The sequence below is a fragment of the Cyprinus carpio genome, chromosome B1 (genome assembly GCF_018340385.1).
Source record: "Cyprinus carpio isolate SPL01 chromosome B1, ASM1834038v1, whole genome shotgun sequence".
Lineage (NCBI taxonomy): Eukaryota > Metazoa > Chordata > Actinopteri > Cypriniformes > Cyprinidae > Cyprinus > Cyprinus carpio.
Window position 1 is genome coordinate 18,960,994 of NC_056597.1, and position 24,717 is coordinate 18,985,710.

The 24,717-nt window shown below is 34.3% G+C and overlaps 1 protein-coding gene across 2 annotated transcripts in view; it reads left to right on the plus strand.

Moving 5' to 3' along the window:
- Positions 1-6,773: 6,773 nt before the first annotated feature.
- The window catches only part of micall2b (mical-like 2b), a 38,436-nt gene continuing 20,492 nt past the window's right edge, over positions 6,774-24,717 (plus strand). The window contains exons 1-17 of one of the 2 annotated variants that reach the window (XM_042716917.1): positions 6,774-7,129; positions 8,074-8,122; positions 10,210-10,351; positions 10,715-10,863; positions 11,105-11,232; positions 12,367-12,801; positions 13,675-13,998; positions 14,222-14,409; positions 15,344-15,392; positions 15,888-16,078; positions 17,030-17,097; positions 17,418-17,535; positions 18,397-18,499; positions 18,601-18,674; positions 18,899-19,013; positions 19,392-19,438; positions 20,518-20,636. In XM_042716917.1, coding sequence (XP_042572851.1) covers positions 6,987-7,129; positions 8,074-8,122; positions 10,210-10,351; positions 10,715-10,863; positions 11,105-11,232; positions 12,367-12,801; positions 13,675-13,998; positions 14,222-14,409; positions 15,344-15,392; positions 15,888-16,078; positions 17,030-17,097; positions 17,418-17,535; positions 18,397-18,499; positions 18,601-18,674; positions 18,899-19,013; positions 19,392-19,438; positions 20,518-20,600 — 2,406 coding nt within the window. In that variant the 5' untranslated portion in view covers positions 6,774-6,986 and the 3' untranslated portion in view covers positions 20,601-20,636. Of the gene's footprint in view, positions 7,130-8,073; positions 8,123-10,209; positions 10,352-10,714; positions 10,864-11,104; positions 11,233-12,366; positions 12,802-13,674; positions 13,999-14,221; positions 14,410-15,343; positions 15,393-15,887; positions 16,079-17,029; positions 17,098-17,417; positions 17,536-18,396; positions 18,500-18,600; positions 18,675-18,898; positions 19,014-19,391; positions 19,439-20,517; positions 21,547-24,717 lie in introns of those variants that run through there. The other variant, XM_042716916.1, reaches the window with a different exon arrangement.

Below are 24,717 nucleotides of genomic sequence, written 5' to 3' on the forward strand. Positions count from 1 at the left end.
GTATTTTGATTAAATGTATTTGTTTGATCTGTTGAATAGATAGATATTTTTACCTCTGCTGTTATATTACTGCCTGTTATTGCTGATATTGTTTCTAGGGCAGAAAGATTCTTCTTCTGTCACTGTTTCAAGAATTTTAGTGGTGAATAAAGCTTCTCATCTTAAAGTAGGTTTACACCTTGCCATGCCATCAAACACTAGGCAAGTTCAAGAAGATTTTGAGTTGAAGCAAACAACTTTATAGTGATACAGAAAAAAAAAACAAGAACAACTACAAAAGTGATCCTGCTGAACTCGCAACCTTTCACATTCTTACAAATTAAGTTGATCAGTATGATTTTTGATCTGCATATGTGTATATATTGTTTACAAGCGTGTTTGCACAGTTCAGGACATTCTGATGCTGCAGAAATGCATGTTTGAGCTTTAGTTAGCAGCTATATTTCCATGCACGGGCAGGCATGTAATTAAAATGATCCAGTATGTTCAGCCAATCCAAATGTGATAGAAACTGTGTTTGCTTTTATGATTCATTTGTTTTAATTCCCAAAGCAAGTCATTCTAAAATGTACAACCATGAAAATATTACTTTAGTAAATCACTGTACAGTATTCATCAAGGCTTAAAGAGGCATAATTGTGCAGTACTTTGTAAATTGCTACCACATGCTGTCGATATTACCATTTCTAACATAACATTGTGCCTTATATTTCATCAAAGCTGTGATTCAACATTCAGTGGCTCTACTGTGAATGTATCCAACGCTCTGTTCAAAACACTGGGCTGCTTTACAACTTTTATCAAATGTAACAGAAAAAATTAAAATGTATAGACCTGTGCTCCTAAAACTGAAGCTAAACAATATATCTATGAGAGTATGAGCCTGTTAAAGGCATCTTTCCTTTAAATGACCCTGAACAAACTGCTGTACAGCCTTTCACAAGACTTACAGGGTAGTGTGCAATAAAAAAATCAAAGTGTTTATCTTTTTTCTTGTGTTTTTTCTTTTGACTTGATATGCACACTAGCAATCACATAGAAACCACCCAGATACCCTAGCAGCCGAACTGAACAACTCTGAATAGCTTAGCCAATGTTTGAGTAAAATGTCATTTGTATTTCATTCTATTATGTAACTCCATTGGTCCTCTTAGTGTCCAGTAAAATATGAACTTTCAAACCACAGCATTTGCTTGGAGGAAATAAAAATGATCTTTATACCTCGAACCTAAAAAATCTGATTATTTTACGTCTCAAAATCAGAGCTGCAGTTCTGATGTGGCCAGGTTATTGTTACATGAAACTGGATTTAGAGGCACTTCCTTCGCGTTCTTATAGGAAATGGCTTTTTTTTTTATTATTATTATTTCAGCTCAGTGCAGTGACCTGAGGCAAAGTCAGGTATCTTTTTAAACTTAACCCATTTTCTACTATTCTAAAGATATATGCTGTTATAAAATACATTTAAAAAGTCAGACTTTCATTTTTTTTTTAAATTATGGACAGATTTCAGTGTTAAGCGTTTTAAAGAGCACAAAAAATCAGAACATGAAAGCCATTACCAACAAGATTTTGTTTCGACCTTGAGCATGCATGACAGTCATTTTAAGCAAAATGTATTTCTGTCTTGAAGAAAATGTAATAAACCTTTTTTTGTCGTTTTAAGAAGCATTGTTGTAAACCGGCTTCCTCGGAGAGAGTATCTGCACGTCTGAACCTTCAGCTTTCATCTCACACTGACACAAGACCTATTTGATGATCAAAGCCAGACTTGTGCTTCCACATCCAGTATGATATGACAGCGAGTTTAAAGCCTCGCTTCTGTACGGGCCGATGCAAGCAGAAAGAAATAAAGACAAAAAGTATCAAGAAAAGAGAAGGACAAAGATGGAATGAAGTGTGGGGCAGGGCTTTGCTTTTTTTTGATTGGTTATTAACTAAGCAATTAAAAAATATTTAACTTAAAGAACATCCTGCTTGTAGAAAAACAAAGCTTTTAAAATAATTTATGAATACATGAGCTGACTCTACCAAGACATTTTGTTTATAAACAAAACAGCCATCATAATTATCTTTAAAACATGGCAAAATACAGCAAACCTGACATGTTATAATTACTACAGTTAATGAATAAACATGTCAAAACTATCTCCTGTCATTATCCACTCGATTCCTCTTGTAAGAGTGAGAAAAAATCTGAATCACTAGAGCACTATTACCGTCAAATAAAGAGCTTTCAGCTAGAGGCTTTATGTCTCACAGTATTGACATTCAGATACAAAATCTGACAAAATATTAACATTTTGTCTATTTACAGATTTATTAGTGCACAGTGGGAAAATATACTACTGTTCACCAGTTTGAAGTCGGTAGGATTTTGTAAATGTTTTTGAACAAAGTCTCTTATGATGAAATCATCTGATCCAAAATACAGCAGAAATTAGAAACTGTAATATTGTGAAATATTACAATGTAAACTAAATGTTTTCTATATTAATGTATTTAAAAATGTAATTTATTTCTGTGATTGCAAAGCAAAACAGTAAGTGTACTTATTATTATCGTGGTAATTGGGATACTTTTTTTCCTTTTCAGAATTCTTTGATGAATTGCTCAAAAAAATAACATTTACTGTTACTTTGCATCAACATATTGCATCCTTGCTGAATAAAAGTATGAATTTCTTTAAAAAGTAAATCATATGATAGGGAAAGTCTTAATTGTTTTACTGTAAAAACATAAGAGCTAAAGAAGTCATTTTTAGCTGAAATGGACAACATTTTTAAAATGGTTTAAAATGTTGCCTTTTATGCTTGTTTTTAAAGTCTGTGTTTAATGACTCCAAAAACCTAATTTCAACCAAATCAGCTCTGACTACATAAAGTATTCATAAAGTAAGCTATTGAACCAAATAACCAAACTTAATGAAAAACAAACACTATGTACAGTGCACAACAGACAAAAGTGTCCTCAATTTCTGGAATGCTGCATAATTTACTTCAGAAATATTGGCCTAGAAGAAAACAATAACACAATATCACACACTCCCCCTCATTCTCTCTGCATAGTGAGGGCTTCAGACATAACAGCTTCCAGATGTTCCACATTCACACTCCGTCATTGCCTTGCTTTACTTCTAGCTGCCAAAGATGTGACATTATACCATGAATTGTTGTCTTTATGTCAGTTTCTGTCTGTCACCATGCTTGGGTAACTTAGGGGGTTTTGGGAAGGCAGACACATTTTCACACACAAATTCAGTGCAAGAGTTTGTGGGAAATTGTCGAGTCACACCACATGCTCTTTTAAAGAGTTTTTAACATCTTTCAGCATTTCCGAACTATACTGGTTTCTTTTTTTACTCTTTAAGTCCCAATAAAGATAAAAGTATCTATAGGCTCCTGCAAGCAATTAATCAGGACTGTTTATACACCAGACCACATTTTCATAGAAATGAAACAGAAAGAAAAGTGTCCATAGATTTCTTTGCTTCTCTATCAAACACTGTACAATGGTTTTACTACGATTTTTGGTGTTCTGTGGTAGCCTACTGTTCACCAAGTAACTTTTAATAACATGCCACGTGAATATGGTAACATTCCAATACCAATAGGGCTTTTCACACTTGAATTAGTTAACCCTGGTTCATTCTAAACTCCAGTTAAACGGAATACTGGGTTTTCTTGCTTCACGTTTACACTGCTCATACTGGGTGTTCATAAACTGACGTTTCACACAAGCTAAATTCCTAAACTACAGTTGTTTTTTGCATACTTGCATTTTTTGACTGCCAATTCATGTGTTTTCCATCACCGTTTGACATTTTTCCCTGAAACGCGCGGCATGTGTCTCTGTTGCTGTCCAATGCACGTGAATATGAGGCACGTGGCGCAATGTGAAGCCCTAATTTATATCAAAGCACCTTGGTATTGCCTTCATTTAAATGTCCATGTTATTTGTCACCTAAATAATATATGGTCTATTACTGACATCTATGGGTCATATAAATAATGACAACTATAGTTCTTTATTTTATATGACCAAGTCCTCTCCAAATGTTTGACACATTGTGTATTCATATAAATATTCTATATTCTGCATTGTTTATTGATTATTTCGTGTGTGTTTTTTTTTATTATTATTTAGTCATGTTTATTGATAATTTACTGCAACCAAAAACTACTAAACATAGCCACATGTTGATAATTAAACATGAACAAATTAGTGGTGGAAAAAAACAGGTTTCATGTTAGTTTATACCTTAAAACGTACAGGCTATGTTTATATATTGAAATAGGTCAATCATGTCTAAAGCACATGCCTCGATTTGTTCTTTCCTTTAGTGACTCAGCGAGATTAGACAAGTCTGACTACACCTAGAGCAACACAGACACACCCATACGAACATATAAAGAACAGCACCTGCGTGAGCACTGTCCTGCCATTATGCAAATACTACTTTACCCCTGGCTGCAAAACAGGGCTGTAACAGTATTATATGAAAATATAAAGTATGCACACTACCATTTCGATTTTAGTCTTGCGTTGTGCATTGTTTCAAACACAACACAAAGTATTTGGACACTTAAACTGCCAAAAAAAAGCCCATTTTTATATTTAAGGAAAATGTGTTATGCTGGTTGAAAGTCTTTTCACATCCGGATAGCAATCACTAATGTATTTATATCATCTGTGGAAGGTGTAGGACAGGGTTCCTCAAATCTTACCCTGGAGGGCCAATGTGCTTCAGAGTTTAGTTTCAACCCTGATCAAACTCACCTACCTGTGATTTTTAGTGATCCTGAAGACACTGATTAGCATGCTCAGGTGTGTTTGATTAGGGTTCGAGCTAAACTGGATCTCGTGGGCCAGATTTGAGGATCCCTGGTGTAGGACCATAAAATGTTAATCCAGCCAAATTACTCACACACCACATTACAACATGCTCACACACATGACATTCAACCAACGAATTTCCAAAACTCTACTCAACACCTAGTAAGAATGGAAGTGAATGAGACAGCGTTCCATCACGCTGTCTCAAACACAGTGAGAATGGAAGGCGTTGTTATTGTAATATAACGAGCTTTGTACTTTAATGTTTTCTCACTGGTGAATGAGGCATGAGGTAATTTGACAACACTGCATTCAACCCTCCACCAATGCCATCTTTCATTGTGTCACTCACTGGTTGGCCTCTGGTATGCCTGTGTGCATTCATGTATTTCGGAGGAGGTGTGGCTTTAGAGTGTAATTTGCAGGGAGGGTGGGACCTTATGCTTTCAAAGCTACCTTGCTATTGCTAGCCTCTCAGAAATGGCCTAACCTACTTTTAAAGGTATAGTCTGGCAAAAAACTGAAAGTCATTTACTGAAGTTGTACCAAACCTGTATGAATTTCATTCTTCCGCTGAGCACAAAAGGAATATTTTAAAGAATTTGGGTAAACAAGCAGTTGCTGGTCCCCATTCACTTCCATAGGATTTTTTTTCCATACTGTGGAAATCAGTGGAGACCATTGAGGTTATCCATTTATCCATAATATTTTAGATAGATAGATAGATAGATAGATAGATAGATAGATAGATAGATAGATAGATAGATAGATAGATAGATAGATAGATAGATAGAAAGATAGATAGATTGATTGATTGATAAGAGTTTTAATATTTAAAAAAAAAACTGAAATGACATTTTGTAACATTTGTAACTACTGAAATGACAAAATGATTTTCCAAGATTACCATCGTACTGCCATAAATAAAAAGTTTTTTTGTTTGTTTGGTAGGCTATTTATGTGCTTAGTCATCATTCAGTACACAAATCATTCAGTATATGGTAGGGTATATAGGTGCCATGTGGTGCAATTTAAAGGGGTCATATGATGCTGCTAAAAACACATTATTTTCCACATACGGTACATAATTGTTTCTCCTCTATGCCCCGCCTTCTGAAACACGTTGATTTTAACAAGGCTCATCGCTCTGAAAAGCGAGATGTGCTGTGATTGGCCAGCTATCCAGCGCATAGTGATTGGCCGAATGCCTCAAGCATGTGATGGAAATGTTACGCCTCTTAACATACTGTGATGCCTTGTCCGGCCGGAGCGACAAAACACAAATATAAAACCCATTATAAACGTGATAAAAACATGATTTCTAGTTGTGTCCTCTTTTGGAAGGCAAAAACAAAGTAGTTTCGCTTTCTCAACACACCGGCTTGAGTGAGCAGAGGCCGGATGCCTAGAGTGAGCCGCGGTCTAGTGTGAGCCGCGGCCGGCTTGAGTGAGCAGAGGCGGCCGGCTTGAGAACGGTGTGGTAGGTGGATTCTACGAAGGAGCGTACCTTGGGGTTGCAGCAACCATATGTGACAACCCCGGGCTGGACTCCGCTTCGTCCACGGTGAAAGCCCAAAGAAAGTAGTTTCTCTTTCACAGTGAAACACACAGCGTCTATATGACATGGCAGCGGCGGCAACAACAATACTACAGTGAGAACTCTTTCTTTGCGAGAACATCTGGACGGTGTTATGCTAATCTTCCCACATACTGATGTAGATATGTGGGGGCGTGTTAGAACGAGCTGTTTCAGGGGGGCGTGGACGAGTGTGAACTTTTATAAAGAATATCTCTTTGGATTTGAGACTTTAGTCTTTGCAACTTCACAGATCTTTTTTATTCACCAAGAGCTTGTAACACTCCAAAGAGAAAAGAAAATTTGAAATCGCATCATATGACCCCTTTAAGGGAAGTCCTTTATAAAACGTTTACCTAAAACTCCACCCATGAAGGCGTCATAAGTTCTCAGGAGTTTCAGGGGTTTCTCCATTGGGACAGCTGACGGTGAGTTCACTTGAGTGGTTAAGTGAAAATCAAAAGCGTCCCACAGTTCAGCGTTCCGTTCGCGTGTACGCCACATTGGAAGGGAGCAACTTCAGATTCAGTGATCGGTTTAAAGTGCTCCTCAGGGGTTCAATCGCATTCACACCATGGCTGCTGTGAAGGCGCTCCAACAGTGGTGCAAAATCCGGTGTGAAGGATACCGGGACGTGTCGATCACCAACATGACCACATCTTTCCGGGACGGTCTGGCTTTCTGCGCTCTAATTCACAAACACAGACCGGACTTGATGTAAGTAACAAGCCCCATACAGCGAACGAGAGCGCGGTTTACTGCTGCATTGTGCTCCGAAAACGACAGCGTATGAACTTTGGACGAAAATTTAAATGCTTTACATTCAAACGTAGAGTTTATCAACAGTTTATAGCTCGTTTCAGACTTTGGAGCATTAAAAATTGTAGTTCAAACCAAAAGACGCTTTTGAATTTAAGACGAGGACATTACATATTTTAGTAATTCAGAACGTGGACAACAACGTAGGATGGTATCAGTAAAAGTTTGATGATGAGAACATTCTAACTTTTGGAATTTAAAGTTAGGAAATGTATAACTTGAGGGGAAAAAGAACAATAGAACTTTTAGACCTTAATAAAAACTTAGAACTAAGTAAAAAACTGGTACTTAGAACTGAATATGAGCTCATACATGTTTAGTAGTCTACTGAATGACTTTTAAGATAAGAACAAAACAACTCTTTGAATTTGTGACCTGGGGCCTGTTTCATAAATAAGTTTATCAAATAAACCAGGTTTGTTTCAGTTAGGCTGACTTATTGTCAGTTGATTTGGTTCAGTCTAACTGAAATAAGCCTGGCTTATTTGGTAAACTTAGCAGTTATGTTAAATTAAAACTTAAATGAATATGAATAAGAATTAACTTTTTAGAAATTCAGGACTAGAAGTTACAATGAGGATGTTGGAACTTCTAGGACTATAGACGAAAGTATTAATACTTATTTTAGATTTTATGCAACAGATTTTGTGTTTGAAATACTCCAATAACACCATTACTCTAACATTCTACTTGTTTCAGCTTGAGTGTTGATATGACAGACTGCATGCTTGTGGTTTTGTTTGTATTAGTGTCAGATTTATATTGTTTATATTTGGCATGGGGAAAAATCCCTTTTCTGTTTACTCTTGTACGCTTGTCTCAAACTGTTTGCTCTCTTGCAGAGACTTTGACTCTTTGAGCAAGGAAAATATCTATGAAAACAACAAACGGGTAAGATTGTTCACTTTATAAAATGGTCTCTCTGCTAACTTTTATCACTTCTTCCTATTGTTGCCGTTACCATTTTACGTTTCGTTTATCCATTTCATTATAAAAATAACACATTTAAGTAATTTTGAATACCTGTCTTTGGTATCTTTTGATATCATAACTGTCACAACAATAGTTGACAATAGACTTTTCCTCATATGACAGTTCTTGGAGGTTAAAAAAGCATTATAGGTTCTACAGAATAGTATTTTGGTGTATGGGTGGTTTAAAGCATTTATACATACTTATTTTCTAAAGATACAGATAAAAAGTTATTTGTTTCATGTAAAAATGCTCCCCTAGGCTTTAGCTTGTAAGTTTTTGGTCAGGGCAGCAGAGCAAAACAACTGAATCTGCTTCAAGTTTTCTGGGAAATGCCTTCATTCCATAAAGGTCACAACCCTATCATGTTAACAGTTAGACCTCTCACAGAGCTATTTGACCTATATGTGATTGACCAGGGTTAAGATGTGACACAGCCGCATACTCAAGGCCTATTTTTGTGGTTTCTTCTGTTTTTGCAACAGCTGAATCACATGTTGAGTTGTTGTAGGCCATAATAAATCATCATCTGCAAACTCTTATGTTCCCGTTTCCACGGAAAAGGAATGCTGTCCAAAAAGGGCTTTGTTGTGAAAGAGAGAACACAAAAGCATATAATGAAAAGTACTGCAAAAGAAATGCTAATGAACAGCTTTGTGAGCATGTAAGGATGGCACTCTCTTTCCGAACAGAGCTAGTGAGACAAAGACAGTGAAAATGAAAGTGTTAACTGTTAAGATAAGGTAACGCATGGTTTACAGGGTGGAGATTCAGTATCAGGTAAAAGAGAAAGCTGGCACAGACTGAGAGTTCAACGTTTCATTTGTTATGAAACGTCTCATTGCAATGCTCTGTTATGTGAGAAAATGTCAGATACACTTTGTACAAAAATAAGTCTTAACATTCTCCGTTATTATTAGCTAACAGTATCTTTGGCGTGAAAGTTTAAGTTATGATCTGTAGTGGTTTCTAGCTTTTACATTTAGATTTATGGTCTTTGAATCACATTACAAGTTGTGTGAGATGTTTTTAATGAATCTTTACTGAGAAATACCTCCCCCTTTATTGCTCTTGATTTTATCTAGATCGTTTCTCATTCACTTTCTTGTTCATGTCTGCACTTGTTTATTTTTGATGGAAGCTTTTTTTCTCCCAAAGAGATCCAGGCCAAGTTGACATTTTTGTGTGTTTAATGGGCATGGAGGAATTATAGTTTTACCACTCAGTGCCTCTAGATGGAAAATCACCACAAATTACAAACTTTTGCCCAACTGTTCATCATTGTAACATTGTGAATTACACATGAGCCAAAAGCTGAACTGCTGACATATTCACACTATTATGAGTAATAGTGACCAGACAAAGAAAATAAAAACTTCCTGTTTTAGTATATAAGGTCAATCAATATTATCTGTGTAAGAGCTTATACAATAAAAGCAGAAATATAGTTGTTTAATATGTAAAAAGCTCTTAAAATATTGTCTAGTTCCTTGTCTATTCCAAGTTAATGTATCAACAGGTTGTTTTACTCGAGTTCTTCCTCTTGCAACCTGTAGATATCAAACATATCTTAAAATCTGGAATGATTTTTGCAGTTCTAGCACATGATAATGAAAGTAAAAAGTGAAAGTGAAGTGACATACAGCCAAGTATGGTGACACGTACTTAGAATTTGCACTCTGCATTTTACCCATCCAAAGTGCACACACACACACCGTGAACACACACACACACACCGTGAACACACACCCGGAGCAGTGGGCAGCCATTTATGCTGCGGCGCCCGGGGAGCAGTTGGGGGTTTGGTGTCTTGCTCAAGGGCACCTCAGTCATGGTATTGCCAACCCGAGTCTCAAACCCACAACCCTAGGGTTAGGAGTCAAACTCTCTAACCATTTGGCCACTCTTTTTAATATGAAATCCTCTAATTCCTCTGCCACACAGATGTTTCCCTCTTGTGTAATTCATTATTTTTTTTGTTATATTTATTCATTCATTTTTGCCAGGCTTTCGAGGTGGCAGAGAATGAGTTGGGTATACCTGCCTTGCTGGATGCCGAAGACATGGTGGCTTTAAAAGTGCCTGATCGCCTCAGCATCCTGACCTATGTGTCCCAGTACTACAATTATTTCCATGGACGCTCTCCTAGTAAGACATACACATGCCCTAAAAAAAAAAAAATAATAGTACTGTCACTGCAAACTGTTATCCACCCAGTTTACAAAAGTTAAGATTGTGTTCAGACATACAGATATCCAGAGGCCATAAAAATTAATCTTGAAATACAAACTATGTTCAAAACAGTACAGTGTAAAGAAAGGATAATATAAATAGTATCATAATGTGAAACCTTAGGAGTTTTATAACACTGCAAACAGTAGTAAACTACATTTTTGCAATTCCATTTAGTGCCTCTAGTGATGCAGAAATTACACCCTTCACTTTTAAACTTAATTAGGACCCTGTCATTTTTTAGCATTGGTTAAAACATTTCACTTTGTGGATGTGCAGTTGGAGGTTTGGCAGGGATTAAAAGACCAGCTGAAGAGTCTAATGAAGTGCCATCTGAGAAGAAGAACCAACCGGTCACAGCTAAAGTTTTTCCCTCCCCTAAACCAGCCACAGAGGACAAGACGCCTAAACCAGCAAACGAAAACAAGGTACACTACGTAACTCATCTGACACCTGTCAGCTCACACAGGAACTTTGGTAGTTCTGGATTTCAGGTTGAGTGTGTAATGCAAACTCATGGGTACATAACAAACCTTATCTTAGGTTACATACTTCTGATATGATAACTTATGTTAAATATTGTTTTAAACAAATCTTATTGTGAGGTATTGTTTGCACAGTGCTTCATGACTAATTGATCTTGTGGGTTTTTTTTTTTATCATTTCCAGAGAGAAGTTTTGGCAGAACGTGCCAATAAAACAACTCTGAGCAGCAGTTGTAACGTGTGCAACCAGCATGTTCACCTTGTGCAGCGCCACCTAGTAGATGGGAAACTGTACCACAGGAACTGCTTTAAGTAAGTCAGTTCTGTTTTTATTTTTTATCTATAAAAATGGCACTATTGGTCAAATGTTTAAAATACTTTAGATTTTTTTTTTAATGTTTTTGAAAGAAGTGTCTTATGCTCACCAAGGCTCCAAGCTATTATATATATATATATATATATATATATATATATATATATATATATATATATATATATATATATATATATATATATATATATATATATATATATATATATATATATATATATATATATATAAATAATAGCTTGGAGCCTTGGTGAGCATAAGACACTTCTTTCAAAAGAAGTGTATATATATATATATATATATATATATATATATATATATATATATATATAGATATATATAAAAAAAATGTATCACGTTCCCAGAAAAATATTAAGCAGCAAAAAGGATTCCAGCATTGATACTAAGAGTCATTGTTAGTAATTGAGCACCAATAAAAATGTGATAATATCTGAGCACCAAAGCAGCTTATTAGAATGATTTCTGAAGGATCAGGTGATGCTGAACTCTGGTGTAATGATGCTAAATGTTGAGCTTTGCATCACAAGAATAAATTACATTTTAAAATGTATCAAAATAGAAAACAGTCGTTTATACTTCCCAATATTGCATTTTTTTGATCAAATAAATGCAGCCTTGGTGAGCATAAGATAAACGTAAAAAAAAAAAAAATCTTAAAAAAAAAAACGTAATTATTCCAGACCTTTGGCAGGTAGTGTATTTAAATGCATCCACCACACATGACTAGTGAATCATGTATATAATGCTTAAATTGGCATCATAATGATTTAATTTGAGCAGTGTAATGTGAGAAACATTTTTGTAATAGCTGCCTTTCAGTTAAAATTGTTTTAGAAATTCATTTTATTGTTTGCTATATAGCAGCTATTATAGGGTTCATTCTTTTGTTTTCAGTCAGCTGATCATTTAGCATAATACCAGTGAATAATAGCAGTGAAATGTTTTTTGCCATGTCAAAAAGGGAGTGAAGATAATCCATCTCCTGATGTTTTTAGAAAGTATTTTCATTATAAGATCAATTCAGTCTCAATACCTTAGGTCTAAGTATATTATATTTTTTCTGTTTTGTTAACTATGAACTCTCTATTCAACAGATGCAAAGAGTGTTCCACTATTCTTCTCTCTGGCACATACAAGCCTGGAAAAGAAGCGGGAACTTTCATCTGCAAGACACACACCAGCATAGAGAAGCCTGTAACCATCCCGACTACACACATCACAGTGACTTCACCAAAGACACCATCCACATTTATAAGTAAGACTGACCAGAATGCATCAGGAGAAGCTGGAAAAGCTGGTTCAACACCTAACACATCTAAACTAAGCTGGCTGGCCAATAAAAGTGACCGTGCACCCACTCGTGAGTTAACTGCCACACCTACTCCAGCGGTTCGGCTCACACCAGCACCAAAAACCACTCCAGCACCAGAGAGTACAACTGTGAAGACCTCCTTTAGCCCCCGATCGCCCACAGAATCTCTTAAACCAGTAAGCAACAGTGTAGAGAAGAACCAAGAAGCCAGAAAGAGGTGAATGTCTTTCAGTTCAGTATTCTGATATTTTATTGGATCAGTGTTGTTAAGTAAAACTATTGAAAAATAATAATAATAATAAAATGCCAACAAATAAAAATACCAGAAAAGCATATAAACAAATGTTAAAATAAAGCTAAAATAAAAAACTGATTTTTTAAAAAAAAAATTAAATAAATAAAAGCTAATTCAAACTATTAATAAATAATGTAATGGTATATAAATAATTCTAAAATAATACCGCTTTGGATCAGGAAATGGGTCCATATTAGACTGGTGAAGAGGTAATCATGTCCAAGCTGGCTAAATTACGTAAAATAAGGATTCTAAGAATTTAATGTTGCATCTCTGATTGTTGGAGTGTATTTAAAAGATTATTTTTATCCGTGATGCAAGAAAAATCAGTACTATGTCAGTGGATATTACATCTTTTATTTTATTGGAATTGGTTGAAACTGAACATATCATCCAATATTGAATAATTAATTATTTTCTGAATATTTATTCCCCTTTACCATCATTTAACGCTCCCTTTAACAGTTTAATAACACTGCAAATCTCAAAATCAATATCCATTTTCATACTGTACTGTATACCAATTTTATTTTTTCAGATTATTATTAAAATGTATTATCTTATTATTTTAAAAATTTTATTATTATTAGTAGTAGGAGTATCAATAATAATAAAATCATATTTTTTTATTAGTATTATTATTTACTTATTTATATGTTTATTTAGACAAAATTGAATTTTAACGGTGGCTATTTGGTTATTGACCATAACATGAAAATGGCAGGCTTATTGAATTGACTAGAACCTTAATATTGTTTTTAATTTTTTTTTTTTTTTTTTTTTTTTTTTTGATAGATTCTTTGAGTCCAGCCGCAATCCCAGCAGTACTCTGCCTGCCAGTAAGAGCACCTCATCATACACCTCAACTATATCTGTGAATACAACAAATGTTAAAACTCCTACACCAGAGAGCACCGCACCTAGAGCCACTGCAGGAGCCGCAGCTGGTAAAGGTAGAGTCCTGCTGCGGGTGGGAGACTGGACAAAAACACAGGACACAGAAAAAGAGAAGGAGAATGAAAAGGAGAAAGCCAAAGCTGTGATCGGCAAGATGGTGACAGTGGAAAAAAATAACAACAACTCGTGTCTGAGTCAAGCTGGGCTGAAAGCAAACAACAGGTGAGCTACATTCACCTACTCAGAGAGCATTACATAGCTGGCATATATTTTATGACTTGTTTTCACAGGGTGGTGGTTTACAAGGGTCATAAATGAAACAGAATTATAGCCTTTATGTAATCAAGCATGTTGAGGATTGTTTAAATTCATGTTTTGTTGACATGTTTGTATAAAAGGGCATGTCTATCATTAACACAATCTCTCCTCACTTTGGTTTCTGTAGTAATGTTTCCCCTGTGGAATCGGGTGCTAAAGGCCCCTCAGGTAGGGTGCGTCTCAAAGCACCGGATACCAGCGTGGAACCTACTGCCCCGGCTGCTGCAGCGCCATCCTGGATCAAAGATAAAACCTTAGATAAAACCTTAAATAAAACCTCCAGGCCAGCGAGGACGCTGTCGTTTAACAGCAAGGGTGAGGAAGACACACGTGATGCACTGATAACATACAGAGCTTGATCTTATTAGTTGTTTTGCTTGATGGATTTTTCTCTTCATAGTTTTCACAATTCACAAAATGTAATCAATATCAAGCAGCATTTGTTGGTCCTTGAATTCCGGTTAAAAAAAAAAAAAAAAAAAAAAAAAAAGTGGCATGTGGTAGATTTCTGAATTTTTTACGTCAATTCCTTTCACTTTCCATTTGAGGTTTATTTTTTTTTTATTTTTTTTTTAGGTTTATGATAATGTTACATTTATCTGGAAATGCAAAGCACCGATATGTTCATATTTTTTAATGTTTATATTAACATTCTTTCTGCATCAAAATATTGTCAAAGTAACAGTTTTAAACCCTTTCTTACATTGCTTTAATAATAGCTACAATAATTCAGCAAAAAAGCGTTTTTGCTTACATAAACCTAACTTACCTCTAAAATCAGTGAAATTATAACTTAAGACTGTTGTTCAATTTGCCAGTCAAGAAAAACATTTCTTCTTATCATCAATGTTGATATAATTGTGCTGCTTAATATTTTGTGCAAACTGTTTTTTTTTTCAGGATCTTTTGAATTGAATTTTTTGTTTTGTTTTGTTTTATTTGTAATAGGAATTTTTAAAGACATTACAAATGTCTTTACTGTCAACTTTGATTATGTGCATCCTTGCTAAATAAAAGTAAAAAATCTTACTTGTGCCAAATTTTAGAACAGTAGTGTAGTTGTAAGCCAAAATTCTGATTTAATTTATTAATTAAAATGTTATTCTAAGACCAACAAGGAAGTTGATGTAGGAACATTTTCTTCCTAAATCACATTAAACCAAGTATAATAATGAAACAAAATTTCTTCTCATTCTTAAAATGTCTACTATGTCCATTTCTAAATGAAAACCTTTTGACGTCATTTCAGAAAACGATACAGCTCCATCAGATTGGAGGTCTATACTCAAGCCTGTAAAGTAAGTTGTGCTTGTTTCTCTCTAAATGAAACGTGCTTTTGATCTTTACTAATACTGTCTTGTTCTTTAATAATTTTTTAATCAGACAGATGAGTCATTTGATTCTTTCTCAGTAAAATCATTTAATAACATCTTCTCTATGATTTCCCTAACCAAATCATTCTGCTCTTCATTGATTAACTGGTTCATTCTCCAGACAGTCTGTCCCTCTCATTCCTTCGCGCTCTCTTGTGATTGGTTCTCTTGATGGGCGTGTAAACCCGCTTCGCCCAATAAGATCAGCAGTGGGTCGTATCTGAAAGTCCCCAGAGCGATAGAGCTCAGTACACAAGCACTTCCCCCATGAAGATCTTTCACCTGTAACTGCCCCTTTAACATGCCTCACCCTCCCAAACTTTCACCTGTCAGAGGTGAGAGAAGCCATGCTGAACATTTAGTTGCTCAGAAACAAAACAGAAAAGTTTCATATCTTCTCATCTCTTTTCCTTTTTATAGAACTGTCGGTTCCACAGAAACCACTGGCTCACCCTCCAAGAAGCCAGAAGCAGCTTCCTCTCCACGGACATCTGGTCTGGGAATCTCCCAGACGTCTGTTCCTGCACCATCTACAACAAACATCTCCATTAGTGTCAACTTACCCAAAGCTCCCTCACCTAGCCCAGTGAATAACAGGCCTAAAACTAGCGGTAAGATCTTAGGAAAATGTGTAGAAATAGCCTTGTTGTTAAATATTCTTTTATTCAACAATGGAGGTCACATAAGAACAAATACGTCTTTTCAAAAAGTGAAAGGCTTGGACACATCCAATGAAGTGATGTGCCTAATACAAGTTGGGAAACAGAATAATACATTTAGATTTATGCTAAAATACACACCACCAGTCAAAATTAAATATGCTAAAGATATTTTCTCTGAAAAACAATGTTTTTTTTTCTATTAATTAATATATTATTATAATATTTAATATTTTGAATTAAGTGAAAATATAAGAACATAAGCTTTCATTTTAATTTTAGTAATTGTATGTGTGTTTGTCATTAGTTTTTCTTTTTTTTTTTTTTTTATTCTAATGTTATTAGCGCTTTAAAAAACTTATTTTATTCAAGGCAGGATTTATGATTTTTGTGAAAGTTTCTGCTTTAAGTTTGATTTTAGTCTAATGTCATTTCATTTCAGCTTTATTTTACTTACTTTTTTTTTAGTTTTAGTTAACAATAAAAAAAAAAAACATAAAAACAAAAACAATTAAAATTCATTTTCGTAAATAAATATATCTTTAATTAATTAAATTAATGTTGTTGTTGTTATTATTACTGTGAAACAAGATCAAGATACTGATTTTATTTTTGCAGTGTATTATTACCATTTTAACACATCAGGTTATGAACATAGTCCTTCAGTGTCACAAATACATTTATTTATTTATTTTATTTTTTATTTTTTCATGGTACCATGTCCAAAAACGATGGTAATATGGTTATACTTTCTGTAAGGGTCCCAGGTACAGCCAAACATGCATTATATATTAACATGATCAATTAATTGCATTTAAATTAGTAAAGGAACACTGCATGCACTACATTTGCGTCTTAGTTTCTCTGTTCATCTGTATGTTTTCATCTCTGTCTGTCTTCCAGGCTCCAGCAGTGGCAGCATCGTATCTCCTGTTAGTCCCTCAGAGACTGAAACTCACAAATTGCACAAGGTGTGTGTCAAAACAATAATTACATGTGTTATCTTGTCTTGTGTATTTCTGTCTATACTGATGTGTGTGAGTGTTGAGGGAATACTTTGTCAAGGGGCCTATTTAGACTGTTTTGGAGGGTCAAAAGGACCTTTGGGGCACAGTTATCTTTGAATAGACCGTTAGAATCAAAATAAAGTGACTTCATAGTAAGCAAGTCTTTTCACTCCTCTGACAGAATAGAAAAGCATTGAAATGAATAAATAAACCATTAATGATCTGTACAAAGTCGTTTGTGCAGAAAGTTAACGTTTGACGTATTGTGTGTCTGTTTGTTTTAGCCGGGTTATATTCCTAAGGAGGAAATTCAAAAAGAACTGAAGGACATCGAGATGAATATGAACGAGCTGGAGAAAAGAGGAGTAGAGCTGGAAAAACAACTCAGACAACGTGATGAGGGTCTGTACCCACATGCACACACACTCTTAAAAACGGCTCTTTTACAAATAAGGAAAAAAATAGTTTACTTATATAGATCTCTCTCTCTCTCTCTCTCTCTCTCTCTCTCTCTCTCTCTCTCTCTCTCTCTCTCTCTCTCTCTCTCCTCTCTCTCTCTCTCTCTCTCTCTCCTCTCTCGATCTTCTCTCCAAGTCTTGTTTACATAATCTATGTGTGTATACTGTGTATATTTTATGTATATATAAATCTGCATGTATATATTAAGAAGAATACGTTATGTTTATATATTAAATATATTTATATATAATATAAAATATAAGAATATAAATATATAAATGTATATACATGTAATATTTTCTAAATATATAATTTATGTGTGTGTATTTATATATACATAATAAATATACCCTGTACACATACATATATTATGTAAACAAAACTTTTATTTTGGATGTGATTAATCATTTGACAGCCCTTATATATTTATATATATATACCTATATATATATATATGATATATATATATATATATATATATATATATATATATATATTATATATATATATATATATAATATATATATATATATATATATATATATATATATAAAATATAATAAAGATAGATAAACTGTACAGATTTAGAGGATGCTTGTTTAAGACTGTATTAGTGGTTTAAGCATTATTTAAACATGCTTATTATAAAATAAGCATTCAAAGTCTAGATGTTGTCCTCTAGTGCTCCAGCAGGTGGAGACAAATATTACAAATGTGGATTCTCAACTCTTAACATCATGTATTAGCCTAAACAAATGCAATTAAGTTTAAAGGAATCTTGCATGTTTTGTTTTTTTTCTTCAGAAGGACAAGAGGACACATTAATGAACGACTTAATGGTGGACTGGTTTACCCTCATCAGAAACAAACAGGTCTACATGAGACGCGAATCCGAGCTTGTGTACATGTATGTGTAAACTGTTGATTTACTGGAATGCTGATAGTGAATATCTTCTATTTCTAAATGTGCATTAAACAGTTGAATTATCTGTGATTGTGTCCTGATAGTGCCAAGACACAGGATCTAGAGGAAGAGCAGCCCAGTGTTGAGGCCGAACTCAGGAAACTGATGGACAAGCCAGGTTTGTCCGACACTGGAAAAAGTCAAGCTTCATTTGTTTGCAGATGCGACTTGATCAAACACTTTGTTTGTGTAGTGCAATGGCATTCATGCTTTTTGGGGTTACTGTATTACTGGAGGATGAAGAATTCTTCATTTAAAAGATCTACTTTTGTTTAAAAGCTTAAAAGCTTCATATCACTTTTGTGCAATCTAATCTAGCTATTAAATGTTTCTATCCTGTAGAGCATCTGAAGACATCTTGGGATCATAAACGAGAGGAAGAGCTGATGGCCAAACTTGTGGGGATTGTGAACGACAGGAACGCTATAGTGGAGGGGCTGGATGAAGACAGACTGAGGTGTGCAACACACATCATATCCTACCATCCTTGGTTACATCAGCAGAAGAGAGAATTTACTACATTATTTGATTAAAAAAAAAAAAATAGAAACTTTAAGATTTATAGTAATATGCACAGTATGACCAGGTAAATTCATTAAAGTAAATAGGCTATTTATTTATATCATTTATTTTTATGTATTTAGAAATATAATTTGCTATATATAAATAGGAGTAATTATTAATTCTGTATTTTATTTTTTATATATTTGTATTTGTTTTTGCTTAATACATTCCAATCATTCATATATATATTTTTTTTTTTTTCGGAGTGCTATTGAATACCTAAACTTACTTAATGTGACATTTGTGAATCTTTTAACGCTTCTATCTACAGGGAGGAAGAGGAGGACGAGCAGCTGAATAAGATGATGCAGAATCTTGGTAAGTATGATTATCATTTTCCCATTCGCTTTTGAAAAAGGTAGAGGAAATTGTGCAAAAGAAATATTTAACCTTTAAAAATAAATAATATTTTAATGAATTTAACATTTGAGGTTTCTCAAAAACATGACAATTTATTTTACAACAAATTACATTTCTCTAGCTAGAAATGGATTACTCTGCACCAGCTGGCTCTGATTTTAAAGAGGCAGAAATTTGCAGCCAACTCTATTTATTATGGTCCATTGGATGTCTGTTGGATGATTCAAAATGAACATCCCTTCCTGTTTGCAAATAATAAAAGCTGGCAGTGAAGAAACTATTGTTTATTGTCACCATTTGTTCACTGATGGCAGAGAGAATTATTAATGTTTAGTGTCTGTTTCTAGTCAACATAATAATATAAACTGATATATTTAGTTTAGTATGGTAAATCTGGTTGCACATGAGAATCTACTCGAGGCCAATATTGTAATTAAGGCACTGAAATCTAATGTGCTAAATACAGAAAACTCAGTTTTCTAATAAAAACTTGTATTAATTGCACAATATTGTTTGCACTTTCAACTAAACAGTTCAGAGGTTGAGCAGTTTAGGTTTTTTTTTTTTCACATTTCTATCTTTGATAAAACTAAAGTTTTCTTTTTAGAATAATTGCCATCTGTGCAACTCTCCACCCACCGACTCAAAGTGCTTTGAATCTTTGGAGTAATTGCTCCGTACATGTTTAAATATTCCACGATTTGAAAGGCCAAACAGGAAAAGTAATGCAACCCATTTTGATTTAATGATCACTAATGGAAACCATAGGTATCTAGCCTTGGCTAATGATCTGCCTGCATTTTCAAAGCTAAAATTCTTATGATAAAATGTATAATTTACTAACCCAATTAAACCAATGCATAAATGTGGGCAAAAGTCATAACCATTTGCAAGTCATGACATAAAACCTGTCCGATAGCCCTGGAAGCTGTTACTGATGTTCTGTGGTCACCATTAGTAAATGACCTCTTGGTTTCTCTTGAAATGAACTTTATGTACCTGGCAGTTAAGTGTGGGTTATGCTTTGCCATTTGCAGATATGAAGAAAGAAAAAGTCAAGAGAAAATCCATATCCCGGTGGTTTAGTCTGAGAAGTAAACGGCCGTCCACAGAGGACTGATCTTCATGAAAGGGGGGGTGTGTGTGTGTGTGTGTGTTTTGTCCCAGACCGAATGTTTCAGCTGCAGTTTGAGATCAGATCGCTAAATCTTAATTGCAGTTACACAGCCTTCAACAATATTTTTTATGAAATCACATATTTTCATCACTTTTTTTTTTACACATACTTCTGCACTTTTTTTTTTTTTTTTTTTTTATCTGTCTCCTGTCATTTTGGGTGTGATTTGTGCATTTGTTAAAAAACATTTTGCACTTGAATCCTTTGTATAATGTTGACTTCGCTCTCAATCAGTGTTTCATTAGGGAATTGGACAGTTTTGAGAAAAATGAGGTCTTTAAGTCATACTGATTCATATTGGATCAAAGTTGAAAATGGACGGGTTAAGGTCCGATTCAAACCAAATTCACTTTCTTACATTTGACTTTTTACAATGTATTTTAAATTGAGAATATCACTAATTTTCGCTGGAAACTATCCTGTTTAATCATTTTAATGGTGTAATATCCTGGCACATTTCTGCTGTCTCAACAGCAGGGGGCAGACAGTGACTGATTTCAGCCATAGGACACTGTATGCCATCTGATTTCTCAACAACCTGTGAGAGAACTATTTTAATATGGTCTTTTTAAGGCATTATTTAGGATTCATCATGTTGTTTCATTGATAACTAGGATCATGCTTTTAACCACTGTGCAGGTAGCTTTTTATTATAATTTTTTCCTGGGTTTTCAATTGTCTTCATATGATCTGCACTTTTTGTTTTAAATGTTCTTGCTCTCTTTTCACTGCATTTGATCAAAGGTACATTGTAACAAACTGTTTAGCTGTTTGTACCAAAGTAGTTGCCTAACTGTTTGTAATTTAAGCTAAAAGGTCTCTATTTTTTTACCCAGTTCCCAGCATTTAATTTCAAACCTTTACAATAAATTTTAATCGTCAACATGAATGCCTTATTTTTCTTTTAGTCCATCTGCAGTTATTAAATATGATTACACCTAGTTGCTTTTTCTCTTCCATTAGCAAAGCACAAATTTGAAAAAACTTTTTTTTTTTTTTTTTTTTTTTTTTTTACCAGAATTGCTGTGTAAGCCCTACAAGTTACAGCATAATGAATGCAAAAAAATGACCTTTAACTTGGAAATTTAGTTGTGCTAAAATGCCACCTTTTATTATTTTCATATAATTGTAAAATGCATTTTAATAGTAATTTTCAGTAACATTTTTTCCTATATAAAACAGTTTTATGCAGTATGCATGCAGTTTTTACATGTTATGATTTATAAATGTTCTTGAAGTCGCAAAAAAGATTTCTGATCAAAAATACAGTAATATTGTGAAATGTTATTATAATTTAAAATAACTATTTTCTATTTTAATATATTTTAAAATGTAACTTATTCCTGCGATGCTCATTACTTTAGTCTTCAGTGGCACATGATATTTTAGAAATCATTTAAATATGCAAATTTGCTTTACAAAAAACATTTCTTAATTTTTTTCAAAACAGTGGAACTGCTTAATATTTTTGCAGAAACCTACTTTTTTTTTATGAAGTTTAAAAGAATAGCATTTATTTATTTATAATTATTATGATTATTTTATTTTTTGCAACATAAGTCTTTACTTTTGATCAATATAATGATAGTTATTGCTCAAAAGTATTCAATCCTTTAAAAAACAAAAAACAAAAAAAAAAACATTTAAAATTTCTTTAGGTAAAATAACATACTTTAGGTCTCTTTATGTCCCAAATATATTGACACTTGACACTGACTAGGTACACAATGTGTCTGTGTACACACTTACCTGACCAAGATTCATCTTAATAATGTATTTTAGTGTTTGTGTGTCTTGCAGCATGTTTGTTGGCTTCTAATGCATACAAATTTATTCTGGTTCAGTATCGGTTTGGCTTTGTCGTTCAGTGAAAAAATCTGCTGCAACAGATTATAGAGCATGTGAGACCACAAGAATAGGAATGCTAACATATGCTAATGTATGTGTTGATTCTGTCAGTGCTGATATGGTGAGTGGATTACCTGTGTTTCCTACCATCTGATCCACTGAAAGCGTCTACAGCCGAGGACACCCCATTGAGCTTTACATGAGCCGCTGCTTTTGATATGCATTTATGCTAAGAGTGTTTGTTTGCTGCTGCTTGAATCGAGTGATGAATATAGGTTTGCTCAAGTGATCCTGTATAGTGTAAGGCCCGTTTACACCAATGACTGTAATAAAAAAAGATTTTATAATTTTTCTAATTATGCAAAAATAGAGCTATCACATAACGATGCAGAGAAAAATATTGTTGGAATACAGAATGTTTTTTTTTTTCCAGCTGATGATCAAAAACACTGACAGCCAATCAGCATCCACTTTGCCTTAAAGGGATAGTTCACCCAAAAATGAAAATTTTGTAATTAATTACTCATCCTCATGTCGTTCCAAAATCGTAAGACCTTCGTTCATCTTCAGAACACAAACTAAGATTTTTTTTTTGATGAATTCAGAGAGCTCTCTGACCCTCTATAGACAGCAAGGATCCTAACACGATCAAGGCACAGAAACGTAGTAAGGACCATGTTAAAACAGTCCGTGTGACATCAATGATTCAACTGTGATTTTATGAAGCTATTAGAATACTTGCGCTCAAGAAAACAAAGTATGCCTTTATTCAACAATTCTTCTCCACTTCACCCTACAGCCATTTTGGAGCGTACCACGACACGTGTGTTCTACATCAGCCGCATCACATGCATGTGGTGTTTACATTCAGGAAAAGCATGCACATGCTTTGTGATGGCGCTATGGGGTGATGCGGAGGAGAGGAATTGATGAATAATGTCGTTTTTTTTATTTTCTTTGTGCAAAAAAAGTATTCTCGTAGCTTCATAGAATTACAATTGAACAACTTATCTGACGTGGACTAATTTAATGATACTACTAGGTTACTAGGTTTCTGTGCCTTGATCGTGGTAGTAGAGAGCTCTCGGATTTCATAAAAAAAAATAAAACATTCTTAATTTCTGTTCCGAACACTGGCAGGTTTGAAACAATATGAGAGTAATTAATGACAGAATTTTTGTTTTTGGGTGAACTATCCCTTTGATAAACTACACCATTTAAAGTGTCAGAAGACAAAACTGTGGCACATGTTCATAAACAGGACATTATTCTCCACTTGTGTGGATGCTAATATGGATTTAAAAATTAGAATTCTGCTAAAAATGAAAATTCTGTCACCATTTACTCACTCTTATGTCGTTCCAAACCTGTATGGGTATTGTTTCTCTGTGAAACACAAAAGATGTTTAGCAGAATGTCCATTCTGCTTTTTCCCCCCACATAGTGAAAGTAAATGATGATTAGGAGTTCTCAAGGTCCAAAAAGATTAAATGAACATTACATTTTTGAAAGCTCTGAGCTTTTATAGCTGTAACAGAGTGGATTTTTTTTTTTTTTTTTTAGAGCTTGAAATTCCTTGGTCACTATTCACTTTCATTGTAAGGTAAAGATCTTCTGTATTCCAGGAAAATCATGTAATTTTTGAGAGAAATGAATGTATGATAATATGATTTATTGAAGGTTAATAGGTTTTACAGTCTTATTGTGGCTTGTCATTTTATAAACACTTTTATATTGGAGGTTATATTTGTGAAAGACATAATAGAGAATTTCTCTGCAGGTGCTTAATTTCAAAACGCGGAATGAATATGTGTAATTGTTTTCTTTCAGTAGTTTCTCTGTGCTGCGCCATGTACAGTAATTTATCGTCATAAATGCCCTATGAATTTAAGCACACACACACACACATGCACATAATGCAGAATATAAGCCCTTCATTGTGTGTGGGGAGATTTCTGGGAAAGACATTAGAGATGGAAAAGCTATCTACACTAACCTGGAGAGATAGCCCGTGTCAGACTCAGCCACCATGTGCAGAGCTCTGCACAAATACACACACACACACACACACGCAGAGAGAGCTTCATGACTGCACACACACGTATTTGAGCCAGGTTTGAGCTCAAAACTATCAATTACACAAATACACATTGTATTTGAAGGCTCAATAAAACAGTCAATGCCCATGAAGGGTCATGAGCATACTTTAAAG